Raw genomic sequence first — 17159 nt, 5'->3', positions numbered from 1 at the left:
TAACTAAAAAACTGACTTATTAGTCTGAGTAGTCTTTTAGCGAATCCCTTAGGACTTTCGATTATATAATCAGTCATCTGTGAATATAGTTTTACTTCTTCCTTTTCGATCTGTATGCCTATCGTTTATTTTTCCTTGCCTTACTGCACTGCCTCGTTTCCAGCCTCAGCAGGAAGGTATTAAATGTTTCAGGTAAGTATGACGTGTGTGTGTGTGTGTGTGTGTGTGCGTGCGTGCGTGCGCGCGCGCGCGCGTGTGGCAGATGTCTATCAATTTGAGAAAAACTGCCTTGTATTTCCCGTTTGCTCGGATTTCCATTTATCATACATTATTAATGTGAAATAAATTTTGTCAAGTATTTTTCCTGCATTTATAGAAGTGGTCATATGATTTTTCTCTATTATTTATTTAATGTGAATTACAGTGATTTACCTTCATGTTATATAAATTGTGTATTGCTAAACTCTGTTCGGTCGTGATTAACATTTTTACACATTATTATTTTTGCTTTGCTAATATAGTTTGGTAAAGAAACTTGCATCTATGATCATACATGATTTTGGTCTGTAGTTTTATGCTGTTGGTTTTTTTTTTTTACCTTTGCTTCTCTCGTAATGTCCCTTTCTAGTTTTGGTGTGAGGGTTCTGGGAAGTGGTCTCATCTCAACTTTGTGTGATGCCATGACTACCTCTACCTTAAAGGTTTGCAAGGATTCACTAGGAGAGCCACTTGAGCCTAGAGCTTTATTTCTGGGAAGGGTTTTTACCGATATTTCCATTTCATTAATGGATACTGGACTGTACAAGTTTTCTATTCCTTCTTGTGTAAATTTTCATAAATTAGGTTTTTAAAAAGAATTTGTCCACTTTTTCCGAGTTGTAAAATACACTGGGATAAAGTCTGTCATCCTCTCATTAGCCTGTAATTCTAGTTTTTCTATTTCTTTTCTTCTCACTTGACCAGTGAGATCAATTTTATCACTTTATCAATTTTAATAATCTGATCAAAAAACCAACATTTTGCTTTACTTATTGTCTTTATTGTTAAGTTTTCAATTTCATTATTTTTTTTTAGTCATATCTTTGTTCTTTCCTTCTACTAACTTGGGGTTTAATTTGATCTCCCTTGGTAAATTCTTCAGATGATATATTATTAATTTCACAGCTTCTTTCTTTTCTCTTATGGGCAAAGGATGCTAAAAATTTCCTTCTAAGTACTGCTTAGCTGGATCCACAAATTTAGATATTTTGTATTTCCGTGATCATTCAATAAACAAAATATTTTCTAATTTTCAGTGTGATTTCTTCTGTGATGCCTGCATCATTTAATAGTGTAATAGTGTATTCTTTAACTCGGGAACATTTTTGGATTTTCTGGAAAAATCCAAATTTCTAATTTAATCTGTTGTAACCTGAGAACATAATCTGTATTATTATTATTTAACTGAAACCTCTACTTCCTTCAGATTACTTTAGTTTGTATCTAATGTCCCTTCTCTGTTCCAGATGCCATCGAGCGTATCACGTTATGTTTAGCCATCATGGATGCTCAGGCTCCTCCTGGCTATGACAGTTTCTCCGGTTTTCCTTGTTTTGATGACCTGGCAGTTCTGAGGAGGAGGTCAGGTATTTTGCAGAATGCCTCTCGGCAGCTGGAATCTGTCTGATATTTTTCTCATGATTAAGTTGGGGCTATGGAAATTTAATCATGAGATTTTTGGAGGAACACTACAGAGATAAAGTGCCATTTTCATTGTATTACTTCGGGAGTATATTCTACCAACATGACTTCTCACTGATGATGTCACCTTGATCACCTGGATGAGGAAGTGTCTGCTGAGTTTCTCCACTGTGAAGTCAGCCTTGTCTTCCTTTTTCAAACATTGCATTCTTCGGAAAGAGAAATATTTCCTTTCCTTGAAGAATTCCAAATAACTTATGTAGATACTCCTTGAGGGTAGAGAAAATTATTTGTAATCCTTCTGCATGGGAGATTTATCTACACCCCTTTATTTATTTACTTATTCAATCATTTATATTGGTATGGACTCGTGGCGATTTATACTTTGGGTTATAATCAGATATTGTTTTATTTATTTTGTTGATCAAGTGTCCTAGTTCTGGTACCTGAGAACTCTTTCAGTTGGCTCTCGTGTCACTCTGACATATCTCCATTATTCATTCATCCATCACTTGCTCATTCACATTCATTCATTCATTCTAGCATGTCCTTACTTTCTGGAGGTACAAGATGCTCCAGGCATATTGTGTATTATTTCCTGTGCTCATCTTAGAACAAGTCATTTCTTAAGGAATCCTGGCTCCTATCACTGGAGAATGATATTAGAAACCAAGATCTGGGGATTAGGTGCTTTCTATTATTTTGATCCATAGAAATTTGTTGAGACTTGTTTTATTGTCCAGAATAAATGCATGCTCCATGTGCACTTGAGAACAATGTGTATTCTGCTCTTATTGAAAGGAGTGTTTTATAAAAGTTAGGTCAAGGGGTTGATAATGTTTTTCAAATCCTTCATATGCTTACTGATTTCCTCCATCAATTCTATCAATTACCTAGATAGGAAAGTCTTAGAGTCTCCAACAACTGTGATTTTGTCTATACTTCGAGTTTTTATTCTTCCTTTTTTGTTTTGTTTTGTTTTGTGTTTTGTTATTAGGTTACACACTTAACATTGTTTATGTCTTTTTGATGAATTGCCCACTTATCATTAGGAATTGCCTCTCTATCTCTAATACTCTTTGCCTTGAGGTCTACTGTGTCTGAAATTATGATAGTCACACTAGATTTTTAATGCATCCTCTTTTCACAGTATATAATTTTCCAACCTTTTATTTTTCAAGGCGTTTGTAGAATTATGTTCAAATCATGTTTCTTCTAAACAATATAAAGTTGATTCTTTGCTTTATATCCAGTCTGGTAGTATCTTCTTTTAAATTCAGATTTTCCATCCATTTTCATTGAAACGTATATTTTGACTGAAGTTTCCTATCTTAATATTTGGTTTCTAATTCTCCAAACTGCTGTTTTCCTCCATTTCTCCTTCCCTGCCTTTTTATGGGTAAATTAAGTATTTTTTTAGAATTTAATTTTGTTTTCTCTATTGACTTTAGTTATGCTCCCTTTTAGATTTTTAGGTGTTGCTCTAAAGTTACAATGTGTCTTTAATTTAGTCTAACTTTAATAAATATCTAAAAGCTTCAAAACACTATAAGAACCTTCAATAACGTACTGCCAGCCATCAGCCTCTCAATCTTTGTACACTGCTATCATATTTCACTCCCATATATGCAATAAATATGCTATAATTTCCACATTAAATTACAATTAGTATTACTTCCAATAGTTAATAGTTTATGAAGACATTGAAATATAAATAAATGTATATAAATACTTTTTAAAAATGGTTTCTTATGTTTTCCATATTTATTTTTTCAGGTGTCCTTCATTTTTTTCTGATAGAATGAGTTTTCTATTAGGTATCATTTCCCTTCAGCCTAAATCTTTTGATATTTCTGGTAGTAAAGGTCTACTGAATACAAACTGTCAACTTTTGGGTGTTTTTTTTTTTTTGTCTGAAACGTCTTTATTTCATATTACTCTTTGAAGGATATTTTTAATATACAAAATTCTAGGCTGGCAAGTATTTTCTTCATCTCTTTACGGACAAAGGTCCATGTTTCAGGCCCTCGCTGCTCCTGATCAGAAGTCAGTCATATTTCTTACTATTTTACCTCTGTATATAACATGCCTTTTTTCTTGGGTCGCTCTCAAGATTTTCCTTTTCTTTTTTCTTTCTTTCTTTCTTTTTTTTTTTAATTTTATCAATTTGTATATGTTATAACCTGGCGTGTTTTTATTGATAATTATCCTGCTTGTGGATCTGTGCGATGATGTTTTTCATTATTTTTGGAAAATGTTCATCCATTGTTTGTTCAAGTACTCCTGTCCCGTATTTTCTCTCTTCTCACTCTGGGACTCTAATAATACGTTAGGTTGTTCTGCGTTGTTTTGCAGATCCTCAGATGCAATGTTCCTTTTACTCCCCGTCTTCTTGTCTCTATCATTTCGTGCATGTTTGGATCATTTCGATCTACTCATTAAGCCCGCTAACATGCCTATGCGTCTCTAATATTTTCCAGTTCTAGCATTTTCACTTGGCTCTTCTTTTGTTTCCATCTGCTGAATTCCTATTCGTTCATTCGTGCTGTCTACCTTTTGTACAGTATCCTTTAGCATATGTATCATATACATTTTTAAGACCCTGTTTGACAGTCCTAACCTCTGGGCTCTCTGTTCCTTTTGACTATTTATTCTCTTGACTCTGGGTCATATTTTCTTATCTCGTAATTTTTTATTGAATGCTAGATGTTTATGGAAAAGAACAGAGAGAATAAGATAAACAAGACATATATGCAAAGGACAGATCTCTCCTTGTTTCGGGCTGTTAGCGGCTATATTAGTTTTCCATTTATGACAAATTATTACAAACTTTGCAATTTAAACAACACAGATTTTTGCGTCCTACTTTTGTGTAAAAGAAGTCTCGCTGGGTTAAAACTGAGGTACTGGGAAGTCCGTATTCCTTTTTGGTGGCTTTGGGGGGAAATCCATTTCCTGGTGCTCTCCAGGTTCTAGGGGTGCCCACATTCTTTGGCTATTGCCCTCCTTCCTTCATCTCCAAAGCCAGCAACATTGTATCATTCTGTGCCCCCCTTTCATTGCTACGTACCCCTCTGACTGCCTCCCGTGCGCTTTTCATTTCCACTGCTCTTGTGATCACAATGGACCAAACCAGATATTCTAGGATTATCTCCCCATATTGAGGATCTTTACTGAAATGTATCTGCAAAGTCCCTTCTGCCACGTAAGGGAACGAACGTATCCACAGGTTCTGGAGATTAGGACGAGCCATTATTTTCGAGAGCCATTATTTTTCCTACTAAAGAGACTTCCCGGCCAAGACGTTAGTGTGTATAAGAAACAGCCTTCGCCTGTTAACTTCGTAGTTTTATGTTTTATCATACTGGGATTGATTTTAGATAGGAAGGAGTTATTACAACATACTCTTGAAAAGCTAAAACATTCTCTTACGAGATGTCCAAAATATTTTATTGCAGAGAGAAAAATGTTAAGTTTTCTGTTAGAAGAATTTGAAATTATAAAATCAAATGGAAGAAAATTATAACTTTTAGGATGCTAGAATATACAAGACCATCGTCAGAGGGCTTCTGCACAGACCACTGCTCACGCAGACATCCCCTGAGTCGGACTTCATCCCGTCCTTCAAGTCTTAAATCACCTTCTCAATGAAGCTGAACATGGCTGCTGTATTTAATCACGACTCTCACTAGTTTAAGCTTTACGAGTGCTGGTGTCTTCATCCTTTTTGTTCATCAATACTTTTCAAGCACCTTTTTCAAGTTCCTGGCACACAGTAGGCACTCGATATTTTGCTGAACGAATCGATGGGAGACATTAACAAAAATGCTGGTAATTAATTTCTATGGGAAACAAACGTTTGCACAGCGACGGTCTGCCGCGAGGCACTGTGAAAAGTGCCTCATGCACGATCCTTACTAATCAGCGAGAGCAGCTCTCAGCCTTGGCTGCTCGCCAAAATTACCTGTAAGCGTTTAAAAATTTTCAGATAGCTGGGCTACGCCAAGACCCAGATTCAAAGTAACAAACAGGAGACTGACGTGGGCACCTACTTTTTTCCTTTTGAAGGCTGTGTACGCGACACTTCCGGGCGGCCAGAACAAAGGACCACACCCACTGTCACATTAGACTTTCACTGGCACCAGACTTCTTACCACGATGCCAATGCAGAAACTTTCAAAGCGGATGCAGACTTCTTAAACATTATCAATTGAACTGAAAAACGCAGACAGATCACTTTTCTGATCCATCCTGTACTAGGTATTGGAGGTAATAAAGATGATGGGAAAAGGGGCCCCGGGCATTGAGGGGCTCTCTGTAGGAAAAGGAGACAGTCTGATAAGTAATACTGGAGACCAAGGACAAATACGGAGTATCCTGAAACACAGAAGACTGGCTTCGTACTTAGTAGAACACGGGAGGAGGGGGAGCGGAGGGAGGGAGGGTCGAGGATCCGGGGAGCCTGCTGGGTGAGATAACTACTGAGTCAAGTGACTGAAGTGCTGAGGGAAGCGATCGGGCATGAACTAAAATAAAGAAAAAAGCAAATTCTCCGATTTGCACCATTTTGGAAAAGTCTGAACAACTGCACGTCAATTTTTATAGAGATGTGCCAAATAACCACGACGCCTTTTTCAAAAGTATCACGTGAAGAAAGTAACTGAAAGAGCCATGAAGAATCTGACGAAATTACATTTACTCTGCTAATTTATGCTTTGAGATCTATTTAGTGTGTAACTGAGCCAGTTATAAATGAACTGCTACTGTACAATTCAGTATAAGTGTCTTGTATGAGTGGATGACTTGACATGAGGCTAGAGAAAAAATCAAGGCCACATCGAGAGAGGCCTTGCTAATGCGATGGCTCCTAACAGACGCAATGGACCTGTATTCATCCTTTAACTCATTCTATTCAAAACTTATTTTTTAGCACTAGCGATATTGTTATTCTTGGAAGATTACACACTGCCCAGACTGAATACCACGCCCCTTCAGAAACCCCTTTGTATTTTCAATTTGCTTTTTGTCCCTCTGTAGTCACATTTTCCTTAGTCATAAACTGGAAATAACCCAAGGGGCCTTCGCCATCCGGAGAAGCACTGGAGTTGTAGAACACGGTATGTAACCACGCCGTCTTTCCAAAATGCCACAATTCTAAATCTAAGACACTCGGCCCCAAAGCTGTTAGGAAAAGGAACTTTAGTGACTGCTAATGATAGTGCTGACAACATGCCAGGCACTGTTTGAAGTGCTGTCTCTGTCTTAACTCGTTTAATTTTATAACAACCCTAATAGGTAGGTGGTTGCTGAGGCCATCACTCTCATTTTACAGATGAGGACCCTAAGACGCGGGTGAAAGGACTCGACTGCAGTTGCTGTCTGAGCAAACGGCAGAGTTGTGACCGGCTCCAGGCAGTCTGGCTCAGTCGAGGGAGGCCCCCTTCACCCTCACTAACCAAGTCACAACTTGGCCTTGACCGAACCACTGTTTTATCTGTGTTACTTTGGCCGGGTTGATATGCATTGTTGTTGTGTTTTTTTTTTTTCTCCCCATATCCAAAATGTCTTATCTCTTTCCCCGAACTTGCCAGAAACTGCCTGTTCTTTTTATGTTTACACTATCAAACACTCATTATATAATAAGTTCAGGTACTTATTGTACAAATATTGGGTCAGAAGTTACAAATACTTTTAAGGCTCTTGATGTACACTCGCAAATTACTTTTCAAAAGGAACATATTCCTTCATGATGACAGACATGAGAAAATACAGTCTACACCACGTCTGAGTTACTGGAGCTTCTAAAACTGTGAGTCTGGTAAATGAGGTTTGACCAGATTCTAAGAAATTCACGCAAACTGACGTTATCATAAACCACCCCTCATAAGTAACTTCCAGCTTTGACCACAAGTCTAAGCTTCCAAACATTCTACGATTTTATAAACAATCTAAATTCAATGAGGCCTTCGATCACTTTTTATTTCACATATGGGGAATCAAAATGGGTATGGTGAAGGCCCCTTGGGTTATTTCCAAAATGGGGAAACAAAGTTCAGATTGTTCGTTTGTTGGGATTTTACTAAGAGCCTTCCTCAGAAAAGACTAGAAAAAGTTTCTAGAGGCAATACTCAGGTCCCAGCGAGTGACACCCAACAGGGCCCGGCAGAGGGCTGAGCTGCCGGGGTTCGCACGCCAGCTCTTGCACGTCCTCTCCACGGACCTCAGGAAAGGTCCGTAATATCTGTGCCTCGATGTCCTCATCTATAAAATGGGATAATAATAATAGTAACCTCCCTTTATAAGGCTGTACAATGCTCAGAACAGCATGCGGCACCAAGGACACGTGACCTTGGTAAGTTTCCTGAACTTACCATGTGTAGGTTACACCTGCTATCTCGTATAATCACAACTGTGCAAGTATTACTATTGTCGTTCTACGGACGAGAAAAGAAGAGTCTAAGAAGTTAAACTCAGTTGGCTAAAATCGCACAGCTGAGGAAGCGCTGGAGCTGGGATGCGAACCCAGGTCTGTGCGGTTTGACAGCCCACGGTCTTTTCATTAAATCACGCCACCCGATTTTATACAGACGTTACGTCGTTTTTCTTTCATTGAAAAGAGCGCAGGATTTGTTAAGAAAATCTTTCTAGACGTAAAAACACATTTTAAGAATTTATGAACCATGAGGGGAAAAAAAAAACAAATCCACGAGCGATTCATGGAGCGGACGCTTTATCTAACAGACCTTACCCAATTCCACGTGAGGATCTGAAATCGGGCGTGTGAGAGCCAACGTCCCTACTTTTTGGAAATCCAGTCACACGATGCGCATTTTAGTAACAAACCGCTTTCCCTGGTCTGCTCGCTCCGCGCAGCATCTGTCACCGCTCCGAATGGCTGATCCCAAGCCTCGCCGGTCTCTCCGCAGCACTATTAAGCAGATGGCAGCGCTAAATCCAAATGATGTAGTACATCTCCCCGGAGGGCTTTGTTTTCGCACAGGGCCATTATTCTACAATTCCTCCGTGATAAATCTCGTGTATTCTCAAGAACGTTAAAGAGCGAACTGACAGTGGCATCTGATTCATCGCCACCGGCGAGCGCCCGCCTCGCCGTGCCCCACACACCTGTGCAGGTCACGCACGAAGGTGCCCGACGTGGGAGCTCTGGCATTCTCTCCATGTGCAGGGGCAGATTTTTGTTTTTTTTTTTTTTAAATATTTGCTTTCGAGTTAAGCAAAAGGACATGGATCTTAAAGAGAAGTGGGTACGAGGCCTGGCTTACTTACCAGCTGGGTGACTTTGGCCAAGCTCACAACTCCGAGCATCAGTTCCCTTATCCGTAAAATTGAGGACTGACAACCTCACAGAGGTTCTTGGCAAGTAAATGAAAAGACAGGCACAGCAGCGTCTAACGCAGTAGCTAATACTTGGCCCAGGGACCCAGTAGGTATTTTATTCCTTCAAAGTGTATTAACTTAATGAAACTTACTTTTTTTTCCCCTTCTTTTTTATTAGTTTAATTCTAAGGAATTTCCTGATGATGATATGAAACTTATCAGCTAATTTTCAATACAGTCGAGGGATCGAGTTTAGTAGAAGGGCATTGTAACTCAGGGTGAAGCCCAATCACGGCTCTCAGATTCACTGGATCAAACTTTATTTTCGGCCATGAAACGCAATGGCTGATTCATTGACCAGTGAGACAAACACTGAGCACAGCGGATGCCAAACTTCAGCCCTTTATGGGCCATTTTCAAGACTCTGCCACCCGGATCACCACCTTCCTGTTAGTGACTTAATATTACTCTGCGACCTGATGTTAACCAAAAATAAATGTATCATAACTGAATTACAGCAGCGATATTCACACAATCGCGAGCTTGGCAGGCAAATTATATTTTACAATAACTTTAAAATCTAAGCATCACCACCGTAAAGCCTGCCTGCCCTGGCGCCATCTGAAATCACGCCGCGCAATCACACCCACGGCAGGTGTACGGCTCTGAAAAACGCAGCGGCCACGGGAAGGAAGCGGACTGAAATCCACAGTGTCACTGAGCGTGTGAGAGTCTGGCCACTTACTAAACCTCCCTGTGTCTGTTTTCTCAGGAGTGAAAGGGGGATAATCCATCTTTTAAGGTTAAAATTAAGATCGGAGGGGCCGTAGGTGTCTGCGTGTGGAGGGAGGGGTGCATACACCCCCACACGTACCCGACGCGATGCGACCAGCACACGCGGCGGCAGGTGCTCGGTGTCAGCGACGCTCACGTCGGTTCACGCCACAGCCCTGGGCCGCCCCTTCCTTTCCCCTTTGAGCCTGTAGCTTCTCTTTGGCGCTACAGCCCCCGACTCTTTTATTTTTAACTGTAAGGTCCTTGACTGAGACCATATTTACGGGTTTACGGTATAGTTTGGGTGGGCATCTCTGTTTTTGGGGTCGGTGTTTACACAACACTGCGTTAGAAGCGCGTGCTTTGGCCAACAGCTTCTGCAGCTCCGTTTGTGCTAAGCGGTTCCTTCGGCAGCTGCGCAGCAAGTAGCTAAAAACTAGGTAAACGTAACCGTGACAAAAAACTTAAAGGCATGGTTCATAAACGCTGAATCCAGGCCAAACTTTTACTGCTTCTTAAAGTCCGAAACAGCCAATGCTAACCCAACACAGCAGGATCTTCTAAAAGACAGTTTTACTGGTGTTTAGGCGGTTACGTCTTAAATAACAGGTGATCATTTCCAGAGTGAAAATTCCAAATTATTTTCAGACTTCGACAGGTCAGCTCTCGAGAAGGACATGATGGGATATAAAATGCCAAAGCTGCCAACGGGGAGAATGGCAAACTAGAGAACAGGCCAAGCGGCAAAACTAATTTTTGTCTCGTTTTCCTTGGAACTGGCATTTGAAGACACACCAAGAGACCTCATAGCCTCTGACAGCTTCCGTTACTCTGCCTATTGAGACAAAGGGGCTTAGGTGTTTTGTCACAAAAACAAATCAACGATTTTATATTTTTTTAAAAAAAATTTCTTAGCTGGATAATGGTTTTTAAAGTCAGACAAAAATGTAGGCTCAAGTGCTTTTTGGGAAAAGTGGCTAAAATGAGAAAGTGGCTAAAATCACCATCTTCAACTTCCGCACGTGAAAACCTTAGACCGTAGGGTCATTACGAAAACACGAGCTAATGCGTGTAAAGGACATCGCTAGCTGGGCCCTAGACTTAACGGACTCCCCCAAATTGGCAGCTATTATTTCCAATTCCTTTTTCAGTCATTTTAAGTATTTTCATGAAAATCATAGCGATTTTGGAGGACGAAATGAAACATGCACTTGGAAGTACAGTCAAACCACAAAGTGCTATAGGAAATTAGTATGTCGATATACTATTTAGTATATTTAGTATATGTAGCGTGCTAAATATACTAAATGCCCAGAAACTAAGAAACTAAATATTTGTACTACACAATCATCCACTTTATGCTCAGGGGGGTTATCAGCACGTTTTAAAACCCTTTTTTTTTCGACTTTCTACTTCTACATGATGGCTATAGGAATCAAATATTTCTTTGGAGAACTGAAAACTATTCAGGAACACAGACCAAATATTATATTTTAAATAAAAATTATACATACGGTGTAAGCACGACGATTTGATATACAGATGCATTGTGAAGTAACTGTTACAGTCAAGCTCATTTGCATACCTTCTCACAGTGCTGGGTCTTTGTGTGATGAGAGCATCGGAAATCTGTTCTCTTGGCAAATTTCTGGAATCCGACACAGGATTATATTCACCACACTCATCACACTGTAAACTGGGATCATTACGAGGATCACAAATAAGACGGCGAATGAAAATTAATTCCATTTAGTTCAGAATGAAAGGAATCTGTTTACAGAGGCTTTCCAGAAGTCAGAACTGATTTCTGTGGAGACTCGGGTCGTGTCAGGGGAGGGGCAGGTCCGTCGGGGCGGAGGCCATTTGTCACCTGCTCTTTCTTATTCGTGAGAGCTGGTCGGGAGCTGCGTGTCCTTAGGAATTAATCGGTAACTGTTTGAGCCAACGTGTATTAGTTCAAGTCCAAGACTGTAAAGAACAGGGCACGCTTCTCTGCACTGTGACTGTGTTTACAGCCTGTTACTCGTTAAATGTGTGACGTTAGACACACAATGCTTTGTTTTACACGACAGCGTCATCGGAGCTGTCGAACAGGTCATTACAGAGATCCATGGGCGTGTCGCTGAACCTCACGGAGCTCTCTGCCACTCGGCGGGCATTCTCATCTGGACTCTAATTTCCACACAAGACACTTGAAAATCGAGGGCAAACCATTCTAATCTGTAAAACCTCCTGAGAGGAACTATTGTTTCTGCAACTAAACTTTCATAAAATGATTACGGTTTATGAAATTTAATAGCCATTACTGAAAAGAACCCTTTCGCAGGGCAGATGATGATTACCCAGCGGCCGGCCGCCCCACCCCACTGGCTAGTTCTAGTTTGCTTTCGAGTGGGCTTTGCAATCCCCAGTTTATGGCAGACGTCGATACTGACCAGCCAGCCCTGTGGGGGGAACCCCTCCGCAAGGCGCCTCCCGCTCCCCATTCTCTGGATGTCATTCCTCTGCACAGTCTGCGCAGATTCACTAATTCCTGCTTCCTGTGACCACCCCGTGAGAGGAGCAGAGTTGCAGGGGGAGGGTGGGACCCGGGCTGTGACCCCCTCACAGAAGTCCTTTCGCTTAGTTCTCTCTCAGAGAAGACCTCGGGGACCGCGCACCCCGCTCCGCCTGGTTCACACCCACCGCGGGCTTTCCTGTTCCATGCAACCTTCAGGTCGGGCCTCTAAGGAAGAAACTAGATGACAGATTTTACAAACCGAGGCTTTGAGAGGTGAAACAGTTTGTCCAAAGTCACATGGCCAGTACATGTGAAAGCTGGGATCTAAACGCGGGTCTGTCAGACTCAGGACCACTCTGGCCTGGGCTCGGGATGTTTCTGACAACACGTCTGCATCAGAAAGGGAGCCATTTTTGAGCTTGGAACCCTGTTGACGTGCTCTGTACACTGCGGTGTTAAGTTATATCCTACGCACGTGATGAAACCTCGGGACAGAAATTTAAGAAGGAAGAACGCGAGCTGACACCTTCTCACGTTCTTTCTGCATCTGGTTAGTCACTTGCTTCCCCGAGGTGCACGGCCCTGATCCCAGACCCTGCCCTGCGCTCAAGGGCCAGGGACACGGCCAGGCACCTGACTCTGTGCTCTCCAAGAAAAACTGGCACTTTAAAGTTTTGGAATAGCTACGTCAAAGAACAAAAAGAAGAAACAGGTGAAATCCATTTTAATAAGACGCGTATTTTATATTTTTTATTTCATACGCAGTTTGGACTTGCCAAATTTCACGTGTTCACTGGCCACGTGGCTAGTGGCAGCCGCAGAGGACCGGGCGCTTTGAGCTCTGAAGCACGGAGCGTCAAAGACCGTTTTCAGAACGGCTTTGAAATCCAAAGGGAGACCCAGCGATAATACCGAACTATGTATGTCACTATGGCATCGAACGTACTTCCAAATTTTGAATTGAGTGAATTACCGAAGTATGAAATTAACTTTATAAAACCTGAATTGTGAGAATCAAGGGATTTTGGACCACAGGACATCAAGCATTACATGGCATTATCTATTAGCGACTATTAAGGCTGTTTGCTCCTTCGGCGTATGGCAGTAAGTGGCATTTGCAAAAGGCTCTATTGCGAAATTGGAAAAAAAATCGAAGTTCTTAATTTTATCAGTCTTCGCCTACAACATTAATATGCAGCATAAATAAAACTCTTAGGTTTGGTTAAGGTAGTCCACGTCCGACAAGGCAATACTCCCGTTTTGGATGAAAGCTAGTTCCCCAGGGAGTCGAAAGCATCGCAAAGTGGTAGACGTTCGAACGCTGTATGGGGAACACTGATAGGGATCAGCTGGACCAATGGAAGTGAAAACCGTGACAAATGGAGAACGGAGAGGCAACGGAGCGGAGTAGAGAGAGAGAATGCCGTGGGCCAGCGGGGATCTGTGCGCTGCTCGGCCTTGTGAGTCTGGATGAGTGACTGAACCTCTCTGAACCTGCACGTGAGGAAGGACGTGTTTAGACCTGACTTCCTCGGTATTTCAGGGCATGCTGAGAGTGCAGCAAGGATTTATGTGAAGTCCAGGAACAGCGTCGGGCACAGCGTAAACCCTCAATAACTGGAGACGACAGGGACTGTGGCTGCCTCGTTAATACTCACTGCTTGATTCTGGAGCTGACCTGAAAATCTGCTATCCTAACCGGTTCATACTAGATTTCTAAGTCTGAGACATACAGTGTTACGAGGTATGCGTGTTATGAGCTGAACTGTGTCCCCCCTCCAAAAGGGATCACTCATTGAAACCTTAACCCCAGTACCTCACAATGTGACAGTACTTGGAAATAGGGATTTAAAAAGGGTGACGTTAAAACAAGGTCTAGTGTGGGCCCTAATCCAATCTATCTGGTGTCATTATAGGAACTGAAATTTGGATACCCAGAGACACAGCAGGGATGTGCACACTCACGGAGGAGAGGCCTCGAGAGAAACCAAACTGCCAGCACCGTGACCTTGGACTCCAGCCTCTACAACCGTGAGACAAGAAACCTCTGTTGCCTGAGCCACTCAGCCTGCTGTGCTTTGTTATGGTGGCACTGGCAACCATCCCACTGCAGAGAGCCATCTCTTCCTCCTACCCCACAACGCGGCCACCTCCTCTGCATCCACAGCCAGGCAGCTGAGCGTGCTGTGCACGAAGACACCCACAGTCAGGCGGGCCTGGGTGCAACACCAGGCTCCTTTGCTTGTAAGGTGCGCGATCTTAGGCAAATCACCTAATTTCTGTGAACCACAGTGTTCTTTTTCTTTAAAAGAATTGCTGCCTATTTCACAGGTTATGGGAGTTGAATGAATATGCACAAATCCTAGCAGTGGTTCCTGTGTTTGCCGATCCGTGCAGTTCTCGCAAGGTGTCTGTACTCATTCGGCTAAGATGAGCTGTAGCAGCGAAAAGCTTACTTTAAAGAAGGCAGATTGGCTGCCATACAAGATGTTCCTTTAAGTGAGTCTCCGCTGACATTTAAAGGGCTTATAATTTACAACGTACCAGCCTCTAAATCGGTCTCTGCCTCTAGGCTCACCACGTGGCAATCCGGCCCCTGTACTGTCATCTAGTTCATTTCCCTGAATCCACGTCTAAGCGCATCACTCCCCTGCAGGAGACCCCGCCGTGGCTCCCTATTGCTGCCTCTGGTGTCGAGCCTCAGGTCCCCATATGGGATCCCGGCCACGCCTAGGGCCACCTCACCGCTCTGCTGTGCTTCACGGCCTCGAGACGCGCAAATGGCGAGGCGGCCCCAGACAGTGCCAGCCGCCTCACGCGTCTGCGCCTTGCGATTCTTGCCGTGTGGATTCCGCGTACCGTTCGGGCCCTGCTGACTCCTACCGACTCTTCGGACTTATCCCCATCCCCACCCCTCGCCCGTATCCCCAAGCCAACCTTCAGCTGTCTGCTCACGGAAATACCGACTTTTTCCTCAGACCTCGCACAGGATCACCGTATTACACTGCTTTTAATGATCCATGTCTGCTTCCTTCTAGTCTGTGAGCTTTTCAAGGAGAGGGGCTCTGTCTCAATAATCTTCGTATTCTGAGCATTGATCAAAGGGCCTAACACGTAGTGGACATTCGATAAACGTTGGCTGAATAAATGAGCAAAGGAAAGAATGCTTGTGATCGTTCGTATTAATATGATACAGCAGCTTGAAGCGGAAAGATTCTATCAGCTTTTTCAGTCTGGGCTGACCTTGTGGATTAGTCATTTACTTCCCTGAGGCTCAGTTTTGCCATTTGTAAAATGGAGATACGTTAACTCTTCCTGTGGCCGTTCGGACTAAATTAGACACATGAGTATCAAGTATTACCCTCCATGCGTGACTTTTGGCAAATTACTTAATCTAATGCTCTGAATTCTCTTCTTCAGCTAATCCATGGGGACAGCCCACATACTTCATGAAGTTGCTTGGACACTTAAGTACTCTACGTAAAGTCATGTCTAGGATCCACTAGCGCAGCGGTCCCCAACCTTTGTGGCACCAGGGCCCGGTGCTCCTATGAGAATCTGACGCCTGATGATCTGAAGCAGAGCTGAGGCGGTGATGCTGGCGCTGGGGAGCAGCTGCAGTTACAGATGAAGCTTCGCTCGCTCACCCGCCACTCACCTCCTGCTGGTTCCCGACAGGCCACGGATGGGTACCAGTCTGCGGCCCGGGGGCTGGGGACGCCTGCACTGGTGTCAGCCAGCCAGGATGTGCCAACACGCCCCAGGTGGGAACATGATGCACAAAGCGTCCACTAAAAAGCCCAGCTGAGAGTCAAACTTTGAAGACCACTTATTTGTTATGTTTTATAAGAAAAAAAAATTGGTATGAGCAAAAAGAAAATACATTTTTATATCCCTGTGAACCACAGTATTAAACAAATAAGAGTACCTATCTGTTCAAAGCTTGCCTGGCACTGTCTGAGTTAAGAAGTGAATTTATGCTTCATCAAAACAACCATGTAGCCCAGATTTTTTATGTATGTCTATCTTTGTCTTCCACTTAGAATTTTAAACATAAAGCAAGAGGTTTCTAGGCTTCTAGGAAAACATCCTGAACAGAATAGACACTGATTTCATATATCAATAAACATCAAGGTATATTATCAGAAGAGGTAACTATAAAGCTCTGTTTTGCCTCTGATAACGTTTATTTCTGGGTAAATACTTATTTAGAAAATGAATGGGAACTAACTCCTTATTCACAAATAGGATTTGAAGTGGTTAGAAAACAGGAGCACTGCTGATAAAAAATGGAAATGCTTCCCAGACGCGAAGAAACGGAACTTTGGGCGCTTTTGCCCCTGGGCGCTGACAACGCGGGACGCTTACACGCTTCCGGCGTGACGCCGGGCCTTGGGACCTGAATAAGCAGGGGCTTGGCAGACATCATTCCCCTCGGCACGTGCCGAACGCTTAAACTTCTGGGACACGTAAAATTTCCATTTCTATTCCCCCGGCTCCATTGCTTTCACGCGACGGTGCGTTTGGGAGGAGTCCCGCGTGCTAGCTGGTCGGACGGCGCTTCTGCAGTGAAGGCACACACACCACAGAGCAGGCCAAGTCCAGTTACCCTCGCCAGCTGATCGTCACCGTCCTTCCCCCGGAGCACGCAGACACGCGAGGGCACGCGTGCCCGCTACGGGGTGTGGTCACGCGACGGACCCTTACCTCTGGGCGGGGGCGCCGTAGCTGTTATCGTAGGAATCATAACTCTGTTCATCATAAGCAGTGCTGTATCCATCGTCGTAGTCCTGGAATACAACAGAAGCACGGACACGTTCAGAGGAGTTTCTAGAAAGGAGCGTTCTGCTTTTAGTGAATCTTTATT

The 17159-nt window shown here is 42.9% G+C and overlaps 1 protein-coding gene across 1 annotated transcript in view; it reads right to left on the bottom strand.

Moving 5' to 3' along the window:
- The window catches only part of KHDRBS3 (KH RNA binding domain containing, signal transduction associated 3), a 139099-nt gene that overhangs the window by 22265 nt on the left and 99675 nt on the right, over positions 1-17159 (bottom strand). The window contains exon 7 of the mRNA XM_039845903.1: positions 17000-17082. Within this exon, the coding sequence (XP_039701837.1) occupies positions 17000-17082 (83 nt within the window). The remainder of the gene's footprint in view (positions 1-16999; positions 17083-17159) is intronic.

The sequence above is a fragment of the Pteropus medius genome, unplaced genomic scaffold (assembly GCF_902729225.1).
Source record: "Pteropus medius unplaced genomic scaffold, Ma_sr-lr_union100, whole genome shotgun sequence".
Taxonomy (NCBI): Eukaryota; Metazoa; Chordata; class Mammalia; order Chiroptera; family Pteropodidae; genus Pteropus; species Pteropus medius.
Note: the sequence above shows the minus strand (reverse complement) of the source record. Positions and strands in the feature narration are given on the sequence as shown.